General features: G+C 37.2%; 1 protein-coding gene and 1 pseudogene across 1 annotated transcript in view; both read left to right on the top strand.

The window, feature by feature from the left end:
• The window catches only part of SCN2A (sodium channel, voltage gated, type II alpha subunit), a 155,294-nt gene that overhangs the window by 24,667 nt on the left and 107,910 nt on the right, over nt 1-22,717 (top strand). The window contains exons 2-3 of the mRNA XM_012655821.1: nt 19,759-20,076; nt 21,021-21,139. Coding sequence (XP_012511275.1) covers nt 19,810-20,076; nt 21,021-21,139 — 386 coding nt within the window. The 5' untranslated portion in view covers nt 19,759-19,809. The remainder of the gene's footprint in view (nt 1-19,758; nt 20,077-21,020; nt 21,140-22,717) is intronic.
• Nucleotides 10,876-11,609, top strand: LOC105819548 (annotated as a pseudogene).

Genomic DNA, 22,717 nt, shown 5'->3' on the forward strand with positions numbered 1-22,717 from the left:
CACACTCCTGGGCTCAAGCAATCCTTCTGCCTCAGCCTCCCGAGTAGCTGGGACTACAGGCATGCGCCACCATGCACGGCTAATTTTTTCTATATATTTTTAGTTGGCCGATTAATTTATTTTCTATTTTTAGTAGAGACGGGGTCTCGCTCTTGCTCAGGCTGGTTTCGAACTCCTGAGCTCAAACAATCCGCCCGCCTTGGCCTCCCAAAGTGCTAGGATTATAGGCTTGAGCCACCGCGCCCGGCCTATTTTCATTATTCTTGAGATAGACTTGACAAAAGGCAAAGTCCAATGGTATGCTGGTTTCAAGACATATTTTAAATATAATACAGGCAGGTTGAAACTAAAAGACTAGCAAAAGATATAGCATGCAAACATTAAGTGAAAGAAAGTTGATATGGCTATATTAATACCAAGTAAAGTAGATTTCAAGACAAAGGGTACCAACCCAGATAAAAATGGTCATGTCATAGGAATAAAGGGGCCAGTTTGTAACAAGACATAACAATCTTAAAAGGGCATGATAAAACAGAGTTTTAAAATCCAAGAAGAAAAACATGGCAAAACTAAAATGAGACAAATCCACAATAACTGTTAGAGATGTTAACAATCTTCTCTCAGTAGTTGATAGAACAAGAAGACAAAAATTAGTGAAGATATAGAAAACATGAATAACATTACCAATTATCACACATGCAGATGTAATTGACATTTATAGACTATTACACCCAATAGCTGCTGAATGTACATTCTTTTCAAGGGCCCATGGAACATTCACTCCAGATCATATGCTAGGCCATAAAATAAGTCTCAGTTCATTTCAAAGAGCATTTGATTACAGTGGAATTAAATTAAAAACCAATAACAATAAGATATCTAGAAAAACCCCATGGGGAGGATTAAACAGCACTTCTAAATAATCAATCCATTGATCAAAGAAGAAATCACAAGAAAAGTTAGAGAATCTGCTATACTGAATGATAATTAGAATTAGAATTAGAATACAACATGTTAAAAATCTGTGTGTTCATGCCTTTTAACCATTTAGTTGTCTCAGGAACTGAGTAACCAAATAAACATTTCATTCTTTTCAGAGGAAATGAGGAAGGGGATGGGCAGAAAAGCAGACTAAAGTCTGAAATTATATGCCCACCACCAGCCAATGTTTTTATTCTACTACTATTGTAATGAAATCATTGGATCTTGGTTAAACCAATAGGTAAATGTCCTTTCGATATGCTAATAAGCAGAATGCTAAATGAACATTTTGGCAATTTCTCCCTAATAAGTCCCATATAGTGGTGTGCATGATGTTTCCATTTTCATCCAATGAAACACTAATGGAAATAGTCTGGATTGTGTTAATATTGACAGTGATTATAATAAAAAATAATAAGTTAGATGGTGATTAAAGAGTCAAATAGGCACCCAAAGAAAGTTGTGAAATCTCTGTTCTGAGATATGAGACAAAACCATCTGTCTCTGATTTTAGTTTAATCCTTAATGACTATAAGAAGCCTGACTAAATGATCTCTTGGGAGGCCCCCTTCCAAACACAAAACCCTTTGTTTTAATTAGCATTGGTTATAGTGCCAACACAAAGAAAAAACTTGCTCAAGATCATAAAGAAGAGTAGGAATTTAATTCTAAATCTAAATTTTATCTTCTAATTTATAAATTCATTTATTTGGAAAAATATTTTTCTTATAAAAAACCATTCTTTCTCTCTCTCTCTTTCTCTCATCTTTTATGAGGAACCAAAAGAAAATTCAGTTTGCAATTTGTGATCATGATTTGAACTTTTCAAAAAATGTGTGAGTCATTTCTTGCCCTTTGATAATTTCCAAATGACAAGCCTTTGCTTTCATAGATCAGTCTTGCTTTTAATTATTCTAGTGTATTTTGTTTGGTTGAGAGTGAAAAAAACAAATGGAAAATATAATTTATGAGTATGACTCTGGCAATGAATGTGTAGAAAGCAACTTTATTAGGGGGAGGTGGTACATTTTCCTGAGCCTTTTGCCCTTTTTCCTTCTCCAGCCTGTCGTTTTTTTCTGCTTTCATTTGCAGACGAAAGTGGTGCAGCAATATGGTGGGGTGGAAATCACATAAATCTAACATATGTGGGCTCCTGTGACTGTGCACATGGAGAGAGACGCTGTTCAAAATCCAATCATCTTATGGGTTCTAACCATACTTTTATAATTCACATACATGAAGTTATATAGGGACATTTTGAAATACAGGGTACAAAAGATAATTTCTTTTTGTTTAAAATACTCTTTTTTTCATTCATTCCTATAGGTAAAACTTGATATTTAATAATATTAAGAAAAAGAAGAAAATAAATTAGCAATGTGCTATTGCTTTACAATTCAAAAAGTGGTTTACTATCAATAATCAAAATTAATTCCAACAGCAATCTTACAGATTTAACCAGGAAAGAAATTGCCTTGTTCTAAAGAGGGGAGAAAGGTTTAAAAAAAGAAAAAGAAAGAAAGAAAAAGAGAAAGAAGAAAGGAAAAACCCCCAATGATCAAAAGGTTGAATGAACTGAGGAACAGAGTGTCTAATTCTCCTCTATTTTCTCTATAATGTATCAGCAGTGATTAGAAATGAAAAAATATACTAGAGAAGGAAACTGCCAACATATTGAATAGAAAAATACATTGTCATCACACTTTTCCCACATGAAAACAAACAAAAAAAGTTTAGTAGCAATATCTGTTTTGTAGCTGTATCTTTTAATTGTGGCTATTGTCTGCTCTAAAAAACTGTGCCATGGTTAAAAAGAGAATTCCTTTTCTAATCTTTTTAGATTTCAACAAATATTTTTACACATTAAGGATAGGCAACAGTTTGCCTTGTCTACTTCTCTGACGTTGAGCTGTTTCTAATTGCTAAATTTGGCTGCTGTACTCTCCATATCCGTAAAGCTGTTCTTGGGTACACCTGCAGGCAGCCATCCAGGTTTGGATTTTTCCAGGCGGCCCAGGCATGGCTATCCTGCTTTCAACATCCTCCTTCTGTGCTCAAGGGAAGGGCATTGAATGGCAGTAAGATTTCCTTCATTTCTGGTGTGATTGTTGCTTCTCAGGGTCTGGCTTGGGCACTGATCTTGACATTTATGTCACAGGTGTCACTGGTGAAACTGCTGGGAAACCAGATGGCAGGCCTGACTGAGGTTGGCAGCATCTGCTGTTGCCCTCGCTGTTGCTGCTACCTGCTCTGCTTTCTTCTTCCTGTTGATGTGTTAATGCCTTGTGTTGTCATTTTGTTCTTTCAGCGTTATTTACTTTCCTACAGGCCTTTCTGAAAGTGAATACCATTCTGCAACTCTTGATGCATTCACTCTGCGTGGAACCCCCTCATCTAGGAAGACTCCTGACTTGGCTGGCCTCTCTTTCCTTCAGGGCTTTTGCTGAAATCTCATTTCCTCAGCAAGACTCTCCGTGACCATCCTATTTAAAATTGCAATGCATCCTTCTCCTCCCCCACCCTGATATTTTTTCCCTTTTTTCTACATTATTTAGTTTCATAGCAATTAGCACCACCTGTCACAGTCCATACTTGCCTTACTTGTGTATTACTTGTATCCCTTTACTAGGTTACGTAGAATGTAATCTCCACAAGGGCACGGTTTTGTCTGTTTTTGTTTGCTTGTTCGTGACTGCATCCCGAGCATCTGGAAAAGTACTGACCCTTAGTAGGCACTTAAAATTTTTTGTTAAATGATTAACTAGAATGTAAACATTGAAAGATTGGACTTCTAGCTTTATAATTTGGTTTTGTTTTTTGTGCTTAGTACAATGCTATGTGTAAGAGCTTGAAAGGCATAGGGAAAAAAGAATAAGTAGCATCTCTTATTCTGGATATTTTACTTAAGCTATCTTCTTTAATCCTCACAATAATCCAGGTACTTTGCTCAGAGAACCACAGCTAGGAAGTAGCAGAGTAAGGATGTAAACTAGTTTTGTCTGGCTTCAAAATTATTGCCCCCCCCCTTTTTTTTCCAGATATATGGCCCTAGTAAATAGTAATAAGCAAATGAGATTTCTTTAAAATGAATGATGTTGCACGAATAAGGTATAGCTACAGCTTGAGCACCAAAAACACTTGGGGGAAAAAAACCCTATAAATTAAGTCCCTAAAAAACATATTGCCAACTTCAAAAGAAGGAATTCCAAAACTATTTAAAGCCATAGTACTCTTGGGTTAAGTGCCTGGACCTTCAAGGTAACTAATTTAAATGAGAAAACATGTGTCTGGACACATATTGTGATGCATTTGCTGAAAATGTGCTCATAGTGTGAGACCAACAAAACCAAATAGATTCATTTCTGGTGTTAAAAAGAGGCAAGAAGAGTTTGGCATGGTGGGGTGTGCCTGTAATCCCAGTGACTCTGGAGGCTGAAGTGGGAGGATCAGGAGTTTGAGACTAGCCTGCCTGGGCAACATAGTGGGACACCTATCTCTAAAAAATAAAAAGAAAGCAAGAAAGAAAAATTAGCCAGAGTGGATGGAGTGCGCCGCCTGCAGTCCCAGCTACTCAGGAAGCTGAGGCAGGAAGATTGCTTGAGCCCAGGAGTTTGAGGCTGCAGTGAGCTATGATCATGCCACTGAACCCCAGCTTGGGTGACAGAGTAAGACCCTGTTTCTAAAAAAAAAAGAAAGAAAGAAAAGAAAGACCGCCATAACATTGCTCTTGAATGCTTTCCTTAGTGTAGTCCAAGAAACTGAAATAAATTATAATTTAAAGGTGAGCGAGATTGTATTGGTAAGATCCTTCCTTACTTTGTCTTCTCCTCTGATACTTTTTTGATATGGTCATACAAATGCCAATTATGCCCCATTATTAATTTGCTAGCACATGAAGTCCCCACATTTTGCAATAAGCCCTGGAGAACAGAAAGACCTCAGTAAGCCCCCCAAGCTCCCTGCCCTCGAGGGGGCTCACAGCTAAGTGGCATCAGTCACTGGTCAGGAAGATGATAGGTCCTGTGACCATCTGGTTGTTGAGTTATCTCCAATCGGGAGTTTATGTGAATTTTCTTAAAAATTAATTTAATTGTCTTCATTTTTCTTTTTTTTATAAAAGATAAATTGATGATCTTATTTTTTAAGGCGATCATAGAATCTAGAGGTTGGAAATATTTTGGAATTATGCATTCTAATTATAAAAATTATTTGCCTAGACAAGCATCCTATCACAATATCTGCGTCGATATCTGGTAATTTAAGATTATTTTGCATTAAAAAATATTCATTTTGTTTTGTGGCAAATCTCAGAATTTGAGCATTATTGCTTATATTTGTTAAAAAGTAAACTGAGAAACAAGATTTTAGAGTTTATTTGAGCAAATAGTAATTCTTAAATCACACAGCTCTAAACAGCAAGTGGTTCAGAGGCTCCAAGAGGAAACTCAAGGGAAAAGCTTTCGTAGGGCTAAAATGGAAATAAAGCAAAGAAAATATTTAATTGGTTTCAGTTATACAGTTACCTTATTTGTTCTACCCTGCTGGAAAGTCCTAGTTACATAAATATGTAATTGGCTTCCGATTAGTTGGCCTTAAGTTTCAGTTTTTCTTTAATATACACATTTATAAGAAATAGCTCAAGTTGAGTTTTGCTTCTGTTTGCAAATCAAGCAAGGTTAAGGTCAATTGTGAGACCCATCTGGCTTCGTCTGTTCAGGGATTCTTCAGGCCTGGTCTTTGTTTTAATTTACTAACATATTGAATGAAAATTTCCTTCCTATAACATCCATATTAGTCTTAGATCTGCCTTCTAGAATCACAAGAGCATGTTGCACATCCAAGCCCCCTTCCACATGATAACTTATTCAATGCTTTGTCTCTTCGAAATCTTTTATTATTCAATTATTTTACTGAGTATCTACTTTGTGGAAGGCACTGCTTTGCTTTATGTACTTCAAGAGTTACAAAGAGGAGTACATCATATCCTTACCTCAAGGCAATTTTTTTAGAAAAAAATAGTGTGTGAAAAACAAGTGCTTTTAAGCTTGAAAAAGTGAAAAGATGTACCCAGCTGGAAGGATGTGAAAGTATTCATGAAAAATGTTGTATGTGAAATTTAAACTGCTATTGTCTCCTTAGGTTGAATTGGTGATCTACTGAATTTCAGGTAGTGAAAATAGCATAAGCAACAGCTTGGAAGCAGAAATACAGATTATGGTAAAAGTTTGAAAAAAATATGAGCAAATTATTTTGTCTATACTGTAAAACACTGGTAGGGTTGGTAGGAGAGAAGACTGGAAAGGAAAGTTGGAATGTTCTTTTAGTGTCCAGGAGAGGAATCTGTACTTCATATGGATGGGAATGGAGAATGGTTGAACATTGCTGGGTGAGGGTAACAAATGAATGGTGAAATTTTCATTAAAATTGACCTAGAAGGATCTTTTGGAATGAATTAAAGCAAAGAAAATTATGTATAGAGGGGAGAGTTAAGAAGTTAATACTGCACTATTTTTCCACTTTAAGTGTAATGGAAATTTAGAAAATGCAGAAGGTATCCCTTAAAGAAAGTTTTCCAGACCAATTAGACCAGAAGATTGAAAAGGTTAGAAAAGGCAAATGAGTGAATATTGAACTTGCTGGGCTGATGAAATAAGATAGAGGGAGGAACTAACATAAGTGTGTGGGGTTGTGTGTGTGTGTGCGCATGTGTGTGATATATGTGTGTTGGAGAGGAGATACAGTGAAGAGACCAGTCTGCCTTTAGGTTAAGGGCCATGTATTACGGTACGTAAGGTGCGTTCAAACTATGGAGTTGCCAGAATGTACATAGTCACTTATACAGTTACATACAGTCAACCCCGCGATATGTTCCAAAACCCCCAGTGGGTGAGATGAATAATAATAACTAATAATAAAATAGAACAACTACAGCAATATGTCAGCTTCACTCTTGCTCTTTGGGGCCATTATGAAATGAAATAATGGTTACTTGAACACAAGCACTGCAATACCATGACAGTTGATGTGATAACTGAGGTGGTTACTAAGTGACTAATGCAGCTAATGCAGGTAATGTAGACAGTGTGGATACCCCGGACCAATGGGTGATTCATGTCCTGGGCAGGAGAGGGAGTGGAACAGCATGAGATTTCGTCAAGCTACTCAGAATGTCACACAATTTAAGATTTATGAATTGTTTATTTCTGGAATTTTCCATTTAATAGTTTTGGATGCTGGTTGACTGTAGGTAACTGAAACAGAAGCAAGCAGATATGGGAGGACTACTGTATAAGTAAAACATAAAAAATCAGAAATGTAGGCCATTAGTTTGAGATATTAACTATCCAGAAAGGAAAAGAAAGTATACTTGGTGAAAATGACAGGAAAGTTACTGCACGAATATAGGGTCGAAGCCATGAATTCATCAGTGATTTACTAGATGATTTATCTCAGGCGAGGTACTATGCTGGGCATTGTGAAAATCACAAAGATGGGATAAGATAAGGAAGAGGAGATAATGAGGGAGATAAGGTTTCACATAAAGAACTTTCATAAAAGCTAGAAATGACAAACACCACTAAGATGTCTCTGAAAAAAGACCAAACCAGCATGTATTAAGCATCCACTATGTGCCAGTCACAGTGCTTAGCATTTTCTTATAAATTTATCTCATAAAACGCAAAATGAGCCTTCATTTCTTATTGATGAGAAAACTGAGGATCCAAGAGTTTGAATCTTACTCAAGGTCACTAAGTTTCTAAACAACGGAACCAGATTTCAATTCAAATAATTTGATTCAAAGCCTACACTCTTTCCAGTGTACCCCATCACTTACTTGTGACCCAAGAGTTCAGAAGGGGAGATAGCTTCTGGCTCAGAAGATGAGGAGAGGCTTCTTAGAGAAAATGGTATGTGAGTTTGAAATTTGAATGAGCTAATTTTGAATTGATTGGTTGGGACAGAGAATACAGTTTCATTTCAAATGGCAGAAACCGAGCAAAGGTACCAAGGTGAGAAAGCAGAGAGATTGGGAGCAACAAATAGTTTATAGTTGTTTGAACATCATCTCAGGGGTGTAAAGGATGGAAAGGAAAGGTAAGATCAGAGCACACAAGAACTACACATTTTCGCCTTTAATTAGACTTAGAAGTTAAAGTGTTTAGACAGATTATTATCATAACTAAAGTCATTTTTTTTTCAAATATCATGCTAGTAATTGTATATAAAATGGGTAGATGAAGGACAGACTGAAGAATGGAGACCATTTGTTTACAGTAGTCCAGTTAATTGATAGTAAGGTCCTGAACCTGGATGTTGGCAATGGAAAGAGAAGGGAAGAGACAGCTATGAGTAATTTCGGAAGCATAATTGATAGAATTTGATGAAGAGTCTCAAAGGAGATGATGCCTTTAAAAGAAATAAGGAAGAAAATTTGGCTTGGTGGGAGGTTCTACATCTATGCCTACTATGTACCTGAATTATTATAGAGCCTGGACCATAGAAGGTACTCAATACAATCATTTATCTACTATATGTACTCAATCCATACCCTGTGCCAGGGATTGTCCTGAGTACTACAGATATACAACTAAAAAGAAAAGAGAAAACAAAATTTCTTGCTCTCTTAGTATAGGGGGCATCATGTTGCTCCACCCAAACCAGAACACCTGGGTCCCTTTTATTGTTTCCGTGTGCCCCTCCCCTAGCAGCTGAGTATTTCTGCTTCTGAGAATCTGTACCTCTCTCTCTTCAGAGCCTCGGTCCACACTCTCCGGGCTGTGGACTGGGCTGTAGAGCTCTGCCACCCCTCTCCTCCCGCTCCATTGGTAGAAAAATTGTCTTCCATGAAACTTATGAAAGGGGGGTGCACAGCAGGAGGTGAGCAGAGGGTGAGCAAGCAAAACTTCGTCTGTATTTATAGCCGCTCCCCACTGCTCACATTGCCGCCTGAGCTTCGCCTCTCCCCCTTCCCCCCAGTCCATGGAAAAATTGTCTTCCGTGAAACCAGTCCCTGGTGCCAAAAAGATTGGGGACCGCTGCTTTAGAGGACTGTCTTCAGGTTACTTGAGTCATTGTGTCCACTTCAGCACAAAATCTTCAATTGTCTTGTATCTTAAAAGAATCTGGCTACTACATTGAAAATAAACAGAAGGAAACCAAAAATAAAGCAGGGAGACCAATTTAGAAATTATTAGCAGGGTTGGCTTGATGGGAAGTAATACAGGGCTTAAACTAAGAAGGGCCCCACACTTGGTGTCCAATGCTCTTCAGTCATTATCTTGATATTTTTAATAATTTATCTTTGAGTTCGGATTTTGTAAGTCAAGTCCATGGAACTATGGTGCATGTTCTGGGTGCTTGGCATCTGGAACTTCCTGCCGGGGACACAGAAGTCAAGGGCTACACATTCAAGAGTTATCAGTCAAGTCAATGTATAAGTCCCTCGTAAATATGTAAGCTCCTCCTCTGTGACTGGGACCAGCTTGCTCATTATGGAGCATGTGAAGCTATTGTGCAGACAATTTCTACTTTCTAGTAGAAGTCAAGCTAGCCCTGCAATAACAATGGCCAGGTTATTAGGGGAAACTAAGTTATTCTCATGGGTCACCAGTTTGTCTAATAGCAGTGGGCCTATGCAGTTCTACAAATATCTCAGGTATAGGTAAGGATCCAGTGACTTTTTAAAAATCAGACATATTTCACATTATCCTTCTCAACTTGTATCTCAATGGTACATTTCTCACTCTCAGGGGAAAATGGAACAATGAAATATACTTAGGATTTGAAATGAGACACATATGAATTGAAACACTGGCTCAGGGTGGCAATGGCAAGTTACCAGACATCCATAAACCCTGATCACCTACATGTTTGCAAAGTGACAACAATACTACTTCCATCACAAATATTGCAAGCACGAAATGAGATAATAAACCAAGAACCAAGTAGTGTGCCAGAATTTAGGTTGTGTTGATATGACATGAGGAAATAAACCTATGGTCTCTCATGCTCTCATTCTCTCTTCCTCTCTCTCTGACACGCACATGCATGCACGAGCAAATTTTGTATCTAGGACACTTTGGAATGTAGCTATTTTTTGAGCATTGTTTTTCATTTCAAAGACCTTCTTTTCCTGGCTTTGCCTGCTTGTTCTGACATGGGGAAGATACCCAGACATTCAGACCTACTATCCAACTGAAAAGTTTAGAGGCCACTTTTTTCTCCCCCATGGAAGAGGATGAAGGCTGAGGGGAAAAAAATTAGGTAGAAGTCCTTTAAGAAACAGAAGAAATGAGGAAAAATGAGTTGTAAATATTCATGTATATAAAACAAATGGAAGTGCTTCACCCTCATGGAGAAAACAATATCCTAGGAAATTTTCTTTCTTACTTGATAGTTAAAATGTAGAAGTGGAATTCTGTGATTCTAGCATAATCATTCCAACAAAAGCAAACTAATACGTAATCAGATTGGAGGTGGCCTTCCAGATGATAAGCCATTTAAACAAGGTTGAATTAGTTCATGGAAATCTATTAACACACACTAAATACACCTGAAAATTAGAAAGGTTATATGTGTCTACCTGCAATAAAATAAAAATGTTTCTATAAAAATATAGGTATGTCTTGTTTTATATGATTGACTCATTTTTTCCTCAGAAAGTTAGATGTAAAGTGATTATTATACGTTGAATTATATTTCCTAGAGATCATCATGATAAAATCAGTGTGCATTTCTATTAAAGAAAAACAAAATGTGTCTTGGAAGATAACAATCACTTAAAGGAATATCTATACTTTTAAAAAGAATATTAGTTGAGCTCAGTTTGAATGAGACGAAGATGGACCCAGAGCTGTGTGTGGCCAGTGGACGAGGTTCTGCCAGGCACCAAAGATGGCAGTGAACGTAGACTTCCTGAATCATGAATCTCTGCAGTTAAATCTGACGAAGATCGAGCAGTTGTGCTCAGGGGCTGCCTATTGTCAGAACATGCTGTTCCCTGGCTCCACTGCCTTGAAGAAAGTGAAATTCAAGCTAAGCTAGAACGAGACTACATCCAGAACTTCAAAATGTTACAAGCAGGTTTTCAGAGGATGGGTGTTGACAAAATAATTTCTGTAGACAAATTAGTAAAAGGAAAGTTTCAGGACAATTTTGAATTCATCCAGTGTTTCAAGAAGTATTTTGATGCGAATTATGATCGAAATGACTATGGCCTTGTGGCTGCCAGGTAAGGTCAAGAAACTGCAGTGGCTCCCTCCCTTGTGGCTCCAGTTCTGAATCAACGAAAGAAACCTCTCAGCTGAGCAGTGCAGCTCCCCAGAAGCCATTTCAACACAGAGAACTACTGCAGCTCCTCAGGCTGCCCTGGGGTGGCGTGAGAAAGAATCTGGTGTGGGCAATGGGAATGACACAACAGTGAACTGAGGTCAATATATTAAAACTTAACCATCGAAGACTTGGAGAGAGAGGTTTTTACTTTGAAAAGTGAAGGAACGTTGAATTGATTTGCCAGGAGAATGAAGGGGGAAATGACCCTGTATTGCAGAGACATTCTCTACACCACAGGTGAAGGCTTTGGGATACCTGATGAAGGGGGCCCATAGGAGGAACAAGAAGAGTATTAACAACCTGCACCATCAAAGTAACATCTGGATTCTGCACTCCAACTCATGTCTTTAACTGTAAAATACTTCCTTTTATTGTTCTTCTCTAAGACTCACTGATTTCTTTTCACAGGCAAAAAGTACCTCTTCTTAAAATGGACTTTGCAGAAGTGCACTCCTTTTCCAGTAAGTTTGGAAAAGTCTGAGTTAGGAGCTTTTACCTTGTAGCAGAGCAGGAGAAGCCTTTATGGAATACGCTGAGGTGGTGACCTCGGTACAGACACGTAAAGACCGGTCGAATTTTAAGCTAATGTGAAATCTTGGCAGAGAACATTGTAATAAATAATGCCTTAAGAGTACTTAAAATATGCTTCCATATTTCCAAATATAAAATGTAACACATCAGGAGATTTTATGTATTTGACATTGTGTCTGGGAAGGAAAGGTCAGATCTCAGAACCCTCAGAACCTGCCGTCCCAGGCCATGCAGGCCTGCTTGGCTTTGGCCCAAAAGGAGAGTTTTAAAGGTTGCCCTGTAAAGTCATGTGATGTCATCCACCAATTGCATCCTGCTAAAAAGCAAGAGGCATGGTTGCCTGGATGAATGGAGGGCGTGTTTCAGCCCTGAGATGTTTATATTGAAGAGCTGAATTTTCATTGTGCATTTCTCTGACGATTTTTCCAATTATATTCAAAATTTCTATGTATTGTGTTTTTTGAGAAATGAGGTGTGTCCAGTTTTTTAATCTAACAACGGCTTTTGGAGACTGGCCAACATCGCTGGGATTTGAATTGGGGTTGTGTCCCATTTTACTGTCGTTCAGGTTTACATTTACCATGTTTTTCTCCTCTGGCTCCTTGCTAGCTAGGGACTCCTCTTTGGCTCCTTAAAGTTTGCTGCTTCCAGTTGGAAGCACATCAGGCAGGTGATCATGCTGCAAGTTCTCCTTATTTATTTATTTATTTTTTAGACAGAGTCGTGCTCTGTCACCTGGGTTAGAGTACAGTGGTGTCATCATAGCTCACTGCAACCTCAAACTCCTGGGCTCAAGTGATCCTCCTGCCTCAGACTTCCAAGTAGCTGGGACTACAGGCATGCACCCCCATGCCCAGCTGTTTTTGTATCTATTTTTTGTAGAGACAGGGTCTCTCTACTGCCCAAACTGGTCTTGAACTCCAGATCTCAAGTAATCCTGCTGCCTTGGCCTCCCAAAGTGCTCCTGTGAGCCACTGTGCCCGGCCCATGCTGTAAGTTCTTTGTGGACCTCTGGCAAAGGGAGTGATCAGGGAGGGACATCCTCACCTCAGGATCTGCAAGGCTGGGATGTTTTTGGTATTTGTTCTCCACAGCTCTCCAGTTATCTGAATACTTTGCTAGTGCACTAATCTCTTTGAAGATAAAATTCATTAGCGCGGTACTAAATACTAATTTTCTTTTTTGTTTGTTTGTTTTTTTAAATGTTAATTTTCTTTTGAAGAAAATAAAGTACCATATCTGAATTAATTATTAATATTAATTATTAATATTTAAAATATTTCACTCCTTAAGTCTCATTTGCTTTGCCCACAGCCTATTTAGTTAATCCCTTTGTTTGGCAGAATTCTGCAAAGTGTGTGTCACCCATTACTGGGATTGTTCAACCCCTGATGTATCTGTATTGATTTGATTCTGGTGGTAGCTTGTCCTAAAATTTGTGTAGAAAGCAAGTATTTTATGATAAAATTGTTTTGTAGTGCATGTTTTATGTGGACTTCAGAAGAAAACCTAGATTCACTGATTAACAATGACAAAAATGCAAATGACTGGCCATCGTTCAAATGACAGTTTTCCTATTTCTCTTTTCTGGATTTTTAGACTTTTGTCGCCCTAAAATTCCATTTTATTGGGAACCCATTTTCCACCTGGCATTTCTTGACAGGGTTTTTTCCTACTTTAAAGAGTTTCTAAATAAAATTATGAATTGAGAGAGAGAGAAAAAAAAGAATATTGCTCGAGGGACTAATATGAAAATAAAGTATGCAAAATAAGTTTGTTTCACATTGGAACTAAACCTAGCATTTAAAGAAAACAAATGACAGTTTTTCTGACCAGTATATACTGAACTTGAGTTTTTCATATTCTGTTGTGCTCTGTCCCTAATCTGCAGCAGAAAAACATGTAAGTCGGGTTGTTTAGAACTTTCTTGTCTTTATTGAAATTGTTAGTTACAGAAATGAGCTAGTAGATTCAGGCTAAAGACAGAAGGATATACAAAAACAAAGCAAGTAACAATAAAAAAGTTCATGAGAAAATACACTGAAGCCTAGAAAGCTAGAAAATCCAAAAATAAATCTTCAAATAATAGCGAATCTTTTTTTAGTTTATGTTTATGACATTAATGTACTAATGAACACTAAAAATTATAATTATGAAAGAGATTTAAAAGATCACTTTCAGAAAAAGACATTCCTTAGTCTTTCTCAGCTTTCTTAACTTTTGGATACAAAATTCTCTAAGTTTTTGAGTACTTATCCAAAATCATTAATTATAGTAATAATATAAACTATTATAAGATTATGTCCTCATCTAGGAGATTTAATAAGCCAATCATTTCTAGTATAAATTTATCTTTAGGGCACTTATTATTATAAGTGTGGATCTTTGTAGGAAAAATTAGAGTCAATTACAGAAATTCATCAGAATTTAGAAACTCAGTTCTTGATATTTTTTCTTTTTTGACTACTTCAAATAATATTGTTTGCCTTTCCCATTATTCATGGCTCTTACAAATATGGTGTCTGGGCTTCAAAGTTGTAACACAAAATCTTCTGTCTGAAAAGTAGTATGACTAAACAAAATTTAAAATCTCCAGATAATCAATGTCATACAGAATTCTCACAAAATATCAGTATGATGTTAACAAGGGTCAGAGCTAATGGAAGAAAAACTCATGTGCGTGATTTCTGAAAAACCTCATCCTGGGAAATTAGAAACAAGAGACTATAATTCTTTTTTCAAATCTACACTACACAACAGTCTTTTTGAAACAGAAAAAATATTCAGGTGTTGCTCATTTGATGTCTTGGATGTTTTGGTAAAATATTTTGTGTTGACCCTTTTGAATATTCTGAGACACGTTGGCTAGAATCAACGGGAAATGAGTGACCCTAAAACTAATATAATGTCAAAGAAACTACACATATCTTGGTGTGTTCCTGATAGTGAATGATTCCAAAAAATGTCTTAAGCATTGCATAACTTTTAGAAACAGAGAATCTGCAGCCAGTGAGCAGTTGTTAAAATTTTGATCCTATTCCTTCCAGTTGTAAGAATATAAGCACGTTGCAAATTATTTAGCCTCTGCTCTGGTTGCCTTAGTTCCTTCATTTAAAAAATTTTTTTAATTGACAAATAATAATTGTACATATTCGTGGAGTACATAGTGATGTTTCAATACATACAATGTATGGTGATCAGATCAGGGTAATTAGCATATCCTACCTCAAACATATATCATTTCTTTGTGTTGGAAACATTCAATATCCTCCTTCTAGCTATTTGAAACTATTAATATATAATATATTATATTATCATTAACTATATTTATCCTACAATGGTATAGAACACTAGAACTTACTCCTCCTATTACCTAGCCATAATTTTGTATCTTTTAATTAACAAATCTTTCCCTCTTCCTCCTTTCTTCCTGTCCTTCCCAGCCTCTAGGATCCTCTGTTCTTTTTAATTCTTCCTCATGTTTTAAATGGGGGTGACCACAATATCTGTTACATCAGCTTGCTATAAGGATTAAATGGTTTTATAGCTCTTAAAATAGTGCTTGAAAAAGAGTAGATACTCTGTGTTACTATTATGATTAATCTCTCCCACAAAATATAATGTTTGGCAAATCACTTTGTAAATTTTTATTTTTTGAATTAAAATAATTTGTATAACAAATTGGTCTACTGCTGAGCACATCTGTAAAGTGAGACCTGAATATTCATTTGATAATTGAAGCTGATGCTCACCATAGAGATTTGTAAAATATTTGTGTGCTTACTTACAGTAGGACTGCTTCCTTTGGGGAATTAATCTTCTAAATACCTTGCCTGATTAGTATACATGGAAATTGGCTTACATGGAAGACCAGATGTATATATACCAGATGTATATATCCTCATGCTGATAATGTTACTTTTCAAATATTGAGGCACTGCAAATATAACCAATATGTGACTAGAACACACACTTGTTTTTGTTATCCCCCGTTAATCTCCCTGTTATTCACTTATAGTATCCCAACTCTGCTTTTGAGGAATGCTTCTGTACCACAACTATGACCCTGACTTGACTGTTCATAGATTTCAAGTGAGGTTTCTTCTTTGTTCCAAGGGTGGGACACATGGCTTAGGTGAGGCCAATCAAAGCATGGCATTACCCAGAACAGTGATGACTTCAGGATGGGCATTTGACCCACCTGGAGCCAGTATGATGCACTGAGAGTTTTTCTCGCCCCTTTGTTCCTGTTGAATTTAGGTGTGGAAGGTTGGGAGGCTAGAGTTGCTACAGCATCTCACTACAATAAGGGGAGAATCTTTAGGAAAGCTATCGCTATGGAAGACAGAGCCAAAGGATACAGCGTAACTATGTGCTGGTGACATCAGTTAAGCTCCTGAATTATCACATGCCCAAAAACTAGCCCTAGACAGGTGGGGAACCTGCGGCCTTCTAATTTCAAGATTGTTCTTTTTTAACCACCAATGGAGGCAAGAAAATCTTCATCTTTCTCGGCTGCACTCCTTTTAATAAAAGGATTTGTTCTGTAAAATTTGGATTCAATCAAAAGGCCACACTTAAGGATCTAGAAGGCCACATGTGGCTTTAAAGCTGCAGGTTCCCCACTCTTGCATGAACTTCTTTCTTCATTTTTTTTCCTTTGATTGGTTTGAGTCATTTTTCTTTCTCTTATACCAAAAGTAGATACCTGCTAGAGTGACTAAAATATTCTTCCTGGCTATATCTTCCCCTTGCTCATGTCCAACAAATACATTTTCTACTGAAAATGAGGAAGCTAGAAAATATACAAAATATATGTAATTAACAATTAGAACTGTTTCTGATTATGATTGGTGCCAGTGCCTGATTTTTATTTAATCCTTATTTAAGCCTTAGTTGCATGAACAGGTGTCTCTTTTTATGACTAATGATCACAGATTTTTACGTCAGACTTTGAATCCTGCCTGGATGATTTTAGGAGACTTTTCCTAATCTCAGTATACCCCTCTTCTTCACTTTTTAAATAGCAAAAGCATTTACCTGATAGGGTTGTGGGGAGGATGAAATAATATAGTGTATGCAGACATCTTAGCCTAGTAACGGGCACTTAGTAAGTCCTCAAATCTTAACTATGATAGTAGCTGAAAGACTGGTATTTAGGATCTCACTGGCTTATCAGTTCCTTTTCTCACTGCTTTTCAGTGACTTAAATAAGAGATAAAATAAGATTGGTATCTCATTGAGTTAATTTTTTTTCTCGAAAAGTTAACTTCTGTGGCATAAGTCATCTCTTTCTTGAATTAGCAAAGAGCTTTATTGCATTTCAGATATTCTGGAGCTGAGGCTAATATCAAGTCCTACTGTATGCAAGACTTTCATTAATATAATTGCTGTTTGATAGGAGTTCTTATTTTTAACCATCCACTATTTACAGTCATGTGTTGCTTAACAACTGGGATACATTCTGAGAAATGTGTCCTTGGGCAATTTCATCGTTGTCGGACCGTCATAGAGTATACTTCCACAAACCTAGATGGCACAGCCTAGTACCCACCTAGGCTGTATGGTATAGCCAATTGCTCCTAGGCTACAAACCTGTACGGCATGTTACTGTACTGAATGATGTAGGCAATTGTAACACAATTGTAAGTATTTGTGTATCTAAACATATCTGAACATAGGAAAGCTACCGTAAAAATACAGTATTATAATTTTACAGACCACTGTCATATATGCAGTCCTTCATTGACTGAAAATGTCGTGATGCATTCCTGTACTTTCTTTTTACTTTTAATTTAAATTATGTATATTGAGTGAATGACTTTTTGGCTTAGCAAATAAAAAGTATGAAGAGAAGCATTATTGGTTAACAAAGTTAATCTTCTAAATCGGTAAAGTTTTACCGTTTTGTTCTAAGAAAAGTCTGTCAAAGATCAGAGAGAGCTCCATTACCGAAAGCTCTGTGCCGCTACAGACATACGTATGTCCGTGTGTACACTGCGAAGGTGTTTCTCTTCACAGTTTCTCCGCCCTCTAGTGGTAGTTACAATAATGCCACTTTGTAGTCCCTGTACAGGAAATGCCTGTTCTTACTTCAGTTACCAGAATCCTTTTACAGGAAGTTAGGTGTGGTCTTTGAAGAAGAATTAAAAAAAAAAAAAAAAAATTATATATTTTTTAAAGCATGATGGAATTTTAGCTGCAGTCTTCTTGGTGCCAGCTTATCAATCCTAAACTCTGGGTGTAAAAGATTCTGCAGGGGTAATGTTTTAATATTCTTATTATGCTTATTCTCTGTGATGCTTCTCTACCTTTACAGTAGAATCCTTGGGGAAATCTGCAGGGGGACCACTTTCATTTTGAAGCTGCTGGCTGCATGTTTTAGCATGTCTCTTCTGTTAGAGCATCCAGGCATGGCAGTTTCCTCCCCCGAGTGTGCAAGGACCATCTTCATGCCTATGCCTGTCGCTAGCCATGAGGGTCTCTGGGGATGGGTGAAAAATGGGGTATGTTTTGGAGGTACTGTGATACTGGGAGGGCAGTCTGCTAGCTGGAAGCTGAAAGGTCCTGGTCTACTTCAAAAAATTTTTTAATGAAACTGTACAGTGGATATGTTGTTTTAGATTTCCCTCTGTTTTATCTGATATATGCTGCAGAAATGAACTGCATACTAACACATTTTACTCTTAGGAAATGCATTTCATATATTTAACTGGCAGCTCTCATTCCTGTAGTGTGTGAATTAAATGGATTGATTTAAAAAAAGAAGAAGAAAAAAATAGATTAAGTGATTTTATACAGATGGCATCTAGGAGTCAAGATTTTGGTTGTATTGTTTCAAATAGCATAGAAACTCCTGCCACCGGTTCACATGTAACATTTGGAATGATCGATGTGCTCTGTTGAGTTATCTACTTTAGTTTAGTAAAATATGTTTTGAATACCAGTAAAGCTCCATTTATTTTATTGCAAAAATCCATATACTAGGAGTTTGCTTAAAAGGTACACTATCTTACACTTACTATTTTTTTTCAAGTCCAAATTCTGAAATGGACACTCAGACTGCTATGCCAGATTTTGGGGAAGTGGGTACTATTTGAGAAAATGGGCTATCTCTACAGTGTTTCCTAAGGTACTGCAAATTTGTTAATTTGAGAAGCAATTACACTAGCTAGCAGCAGGTTGCTAAGCCAGGGGGTCCAAGCTACAGACCTCTGACGTGGATGACTTCCTGCCCGGTTTGGCAGGAGCTGGGTCCCTTCCTGTGCAGCTTCCGAGCAGTTGCAAACACAAACAGGCATCTCCTGCTCCTTCCTCCTCCCTAGCTTTCACGCAGTTTCTACCTATGTTTCCATAGCCTGGCATTTTAGGATCTCCAAAGCTCTTTACCAGGTGTATTGCTTTTGAATAAACTCTTAAAGATGATAAAGTGAGCCAAAAGGTACGTGGAAAAAAATGGAGAGATACATGCGAGAACCTCACACAGCCCAGGTTCTACAATTTGTGTGATGTTTCATTTCTTGTTTTGGATCTCTAATTTTTTTTTAGAAAGAATGCTGAAAAAGATGGCTGCCAAAATATTCACAGAAGTGAAATAGCAAGCACAAACCAGTATCCTCCATTTCCGAACTCTGAATTGGATTATTTTTCCCCAACTAGCACAATCACTTAAAACATTTTGGGAGTGGGAGATTAGATTACCTCATAGACACCTACTGAATGTGAAAGAGAGATCTCCATGCAAGCAAATGAATGCATGTCTGAGATTCCCTGAATGCCATATACAGCTTCCTTTGTGAAATATGACAGCTCTCTTGGTTTACGTACTTTATCTCAGTGCTCAGTGTCTTGTAATTGCCACAGTCACTTTTTAACCTAATGGTCATTGCTTTTTCTTCCCCCCTCTTTCTGTAGCACTTTCTTATGCAAGGAGCTAAACAGTGATTAAAGGAGCAGGATGAAAAGATGGCACAGTCAGTGCTGGTACCGCCAGGACCTGACAGCTTCCGCTTCTTTACCAGGGAATCCCTTGCTGCTATTGAACAGCGCATTGCAGAAGAGAAAGCTCAGAGACCCAAACAGGAGCGCAAGGATGAGGACGATGAAAATGGCCCAAAGCCAAATAGTGACTTGGAAGCAGGAAAATCTCTTCCATTTATTTATGGAGACATTCCCCCAGAGATGGTGTCAGTGCCTCTGGAGGACCTGGACCCCTACTATATCAATAAGAAAGTGAGTTCTTAGCCAAGTTGCCTTTACTTCCTCTGTCTACTAATTGAATTGATTCTGGGCTAGTCCCAGGGATGATGGTGAATGTTGTGCCTCCTTCACTCTGTCTGAAGTATCACTAGAAGCCTGGGTGGGCCTGACTGTGTAATGAATCGATAATCCTAGACATCTTTTGGAAGCACACATTTGAACCTGCGTTTTGGAGATAGGGAGAGAACTGATGAGGCATCCTCCAGTGGGGAAATGAGGAAGGGCAAAAGCCTATTCACCTTTTTGAATACAAATTATATATTTAAATGAGTGCAAATTGACCCCGATTCTCTTACAAGGCTGAGAAGCACAAAATGTCAACTAAGAGTAACATTTTAATTTTTTTTTTTATATTTGCAGGAGTAGTATCTAAATTCCTCCTTACAGTCTCGAGCTCTCTATAAGGCACTTTGATCTTCAGCAGGTTTAATTATGCCTTCATACCATAGGTTTTCTCCTTGCTGCTCTTCACGGAATAAATAATAGCAGGTGACTTATAAGGGAAAAAAAAAAGAGTTTGAGCAAAGAACACACATGGAAAACCTTGAAGTTCTCATGAGAAAATTGTCTAGCTGAAGAAATAATCAAAGCCTCATTTTTGTGCTTCCCGTGAATTATAAATGCAATTTAAATATACCTATGTTAAAACTTGATGAAGATACTAAGAATTCCTATGACATTGGCCACAAATTTTCTTTATATTCTCCTTTAAATCCCCATGTCACCTACCAAATTTAGGAAAGTTTATAGTGCTCAGAAAGAAAAAGCATCTATCGTCATATCATATATTGATAATTTGTATATTTCTACATTATTTTATAGGACACTATTTCTAAATAATGATCTCACTTTTCTCTTAAAAATGTTCTTAGTGTATATTCTAAATCCTGTTTTATGTGTTGTGTTTTCTTTTTCAGACGTTTATAGTATTGAATAAAGGGAAAGCGATCTCTCGGTTCAGTGCCACCCCTGCCCTGTACATTTTAACTCCCTTCAATCCTATTAGAAAATTAGCTATTAAGATTTTGGTACATTCATATCCTTTTTCAAATAGTCAATATGATTTTCTTCTTTGACTAAATTATTGAGCTGTGCATTTTTCAAAATATGTGTGGTTGGCGATGTTATGTGCTCTTTCTTTTTCTTTCCTTTTATTCAACAGTTAGTATGTCGCAAAATGGGATCGTAGGTAAGTGAACCACTTTTCCCCATTTCTCAAGTATTTCTCCTCTGCCTGACTATCTATTTCTTTCTTTCTTCTTTTATCCTCTGCTCTTTTCTGGATTGCTAGTTATATCCAAGGCTTTTTCGTAAAGTTTGATGCTATTACCAGGCTCTCTTTTTATGTCTTCAAATTTTACAATGTTATATAATGGAGTAAACTCCATGAGCTAATTTTCTTTTCTGCTTCTACATTTGGCAAATAAATATGCATAATCTGAATTACAATTTTATATCTTTTTGGTTTGAATTTTACTACTTTCTGCTTTTGAAAGCTTTGAGTTAATAAATGTTTACAATTTCAAATATTTCTCCAAATTCTTTTCCCAACAGCATTCCTGTTGACTTCCTATTTTTTTTTTAACTTTTTCATCTTGTCCCTTATTCCTATGTTTTATTTAAATCACACGTCCTGCTACAATTATTTCTCTCCAAAGGCTTTATGTCTGTCTATCCATGTACATCCTCATTTTATTCTTTATTCTCCTTATTGAAGTGTCTACTTTCCAGAGAGGGAATTGATGACATCTTGGTGGTAGATGGTAATTTGATTTACTCCATGAAGTTAAATAGAGTAGTTGAGAATGAGAGGTTTTATTCCAGGCCAGAAACAATGATCTGGCTGACAGCCAGCTCTGGGAATGCCAAGGAAGCAAAGGCTTGGAGGACTGAGGCTGTGCTGGGCAGGGGCATTTACAGGCAGAACACAGAAGTCTTGGGATGAGGAGTGATATGTATTAGGGACCAGAGGTAAGGCAAGGGAAACTGAGATTTAAACAAAGCCTCAGATAGGACAGCATGTTCTTTCTTCTTTAGGAAGAGTCATTGCTTGGAATTCCATTGCATGGTCAGCCTAGAGCCTGGTTTTAAAGCATGTAGTATAAAAGCTTACCACCTCTAACAGGCCCAGAAAATATCTGAATTAGATAAGGTAGGGAATTAGATAAGGTAGGGAATTCAGGAAATGGGATAAGCCTGAGAGAGGTTATTCATCTCAGTTCTGGGTGAAGGAGATGTAAAGTATGTCCCCAGACATGCCTGGCAGTATGCCAAATGATGTCTTTAGAAGCATGGCATTCTGTAAGTCTCCTCTTAACATCTAGTGTATCCCTCCTGCAAGGTTTGCATAGATACCAACATATTTTTATTTGCTATTTATGTTTTATGTTTTATATTTTAAGATTTAGTAATTTCTTATGCATTACCTTAATTAATACTGTTTTCTTACCACTGTTTTTCAAATAAGAGAATGCAGTTGCACATGGAGAAAAAAATTGTCTTTGAATTAGCATTAGAAAGAATAATAAAGTTGGAATTTATATTTGGGTCTCCTGAATTATAAATTATGATCTCTTATTATGTTTCAAGTATTTATAATCTGTGCACTGAGTAA

The sequence above is a fragment of the Propithecus coquereli genome, unplaced genomic scaffold, assembly GCF_000956105.1.
Source record: "Propithecus coquereli isolate 6110/MARCELLA unplaced genomic scaffold, Pcoq_1.0 Scaffold49, whole genome shotgun sequence".
NCBI classification, from domain to species: domain Eukaryota; kingdom Metazoa; phylum Chordata; class Mammalia; order Primates; family Indriidae; genus Propithecus; species Propithecus coquereli.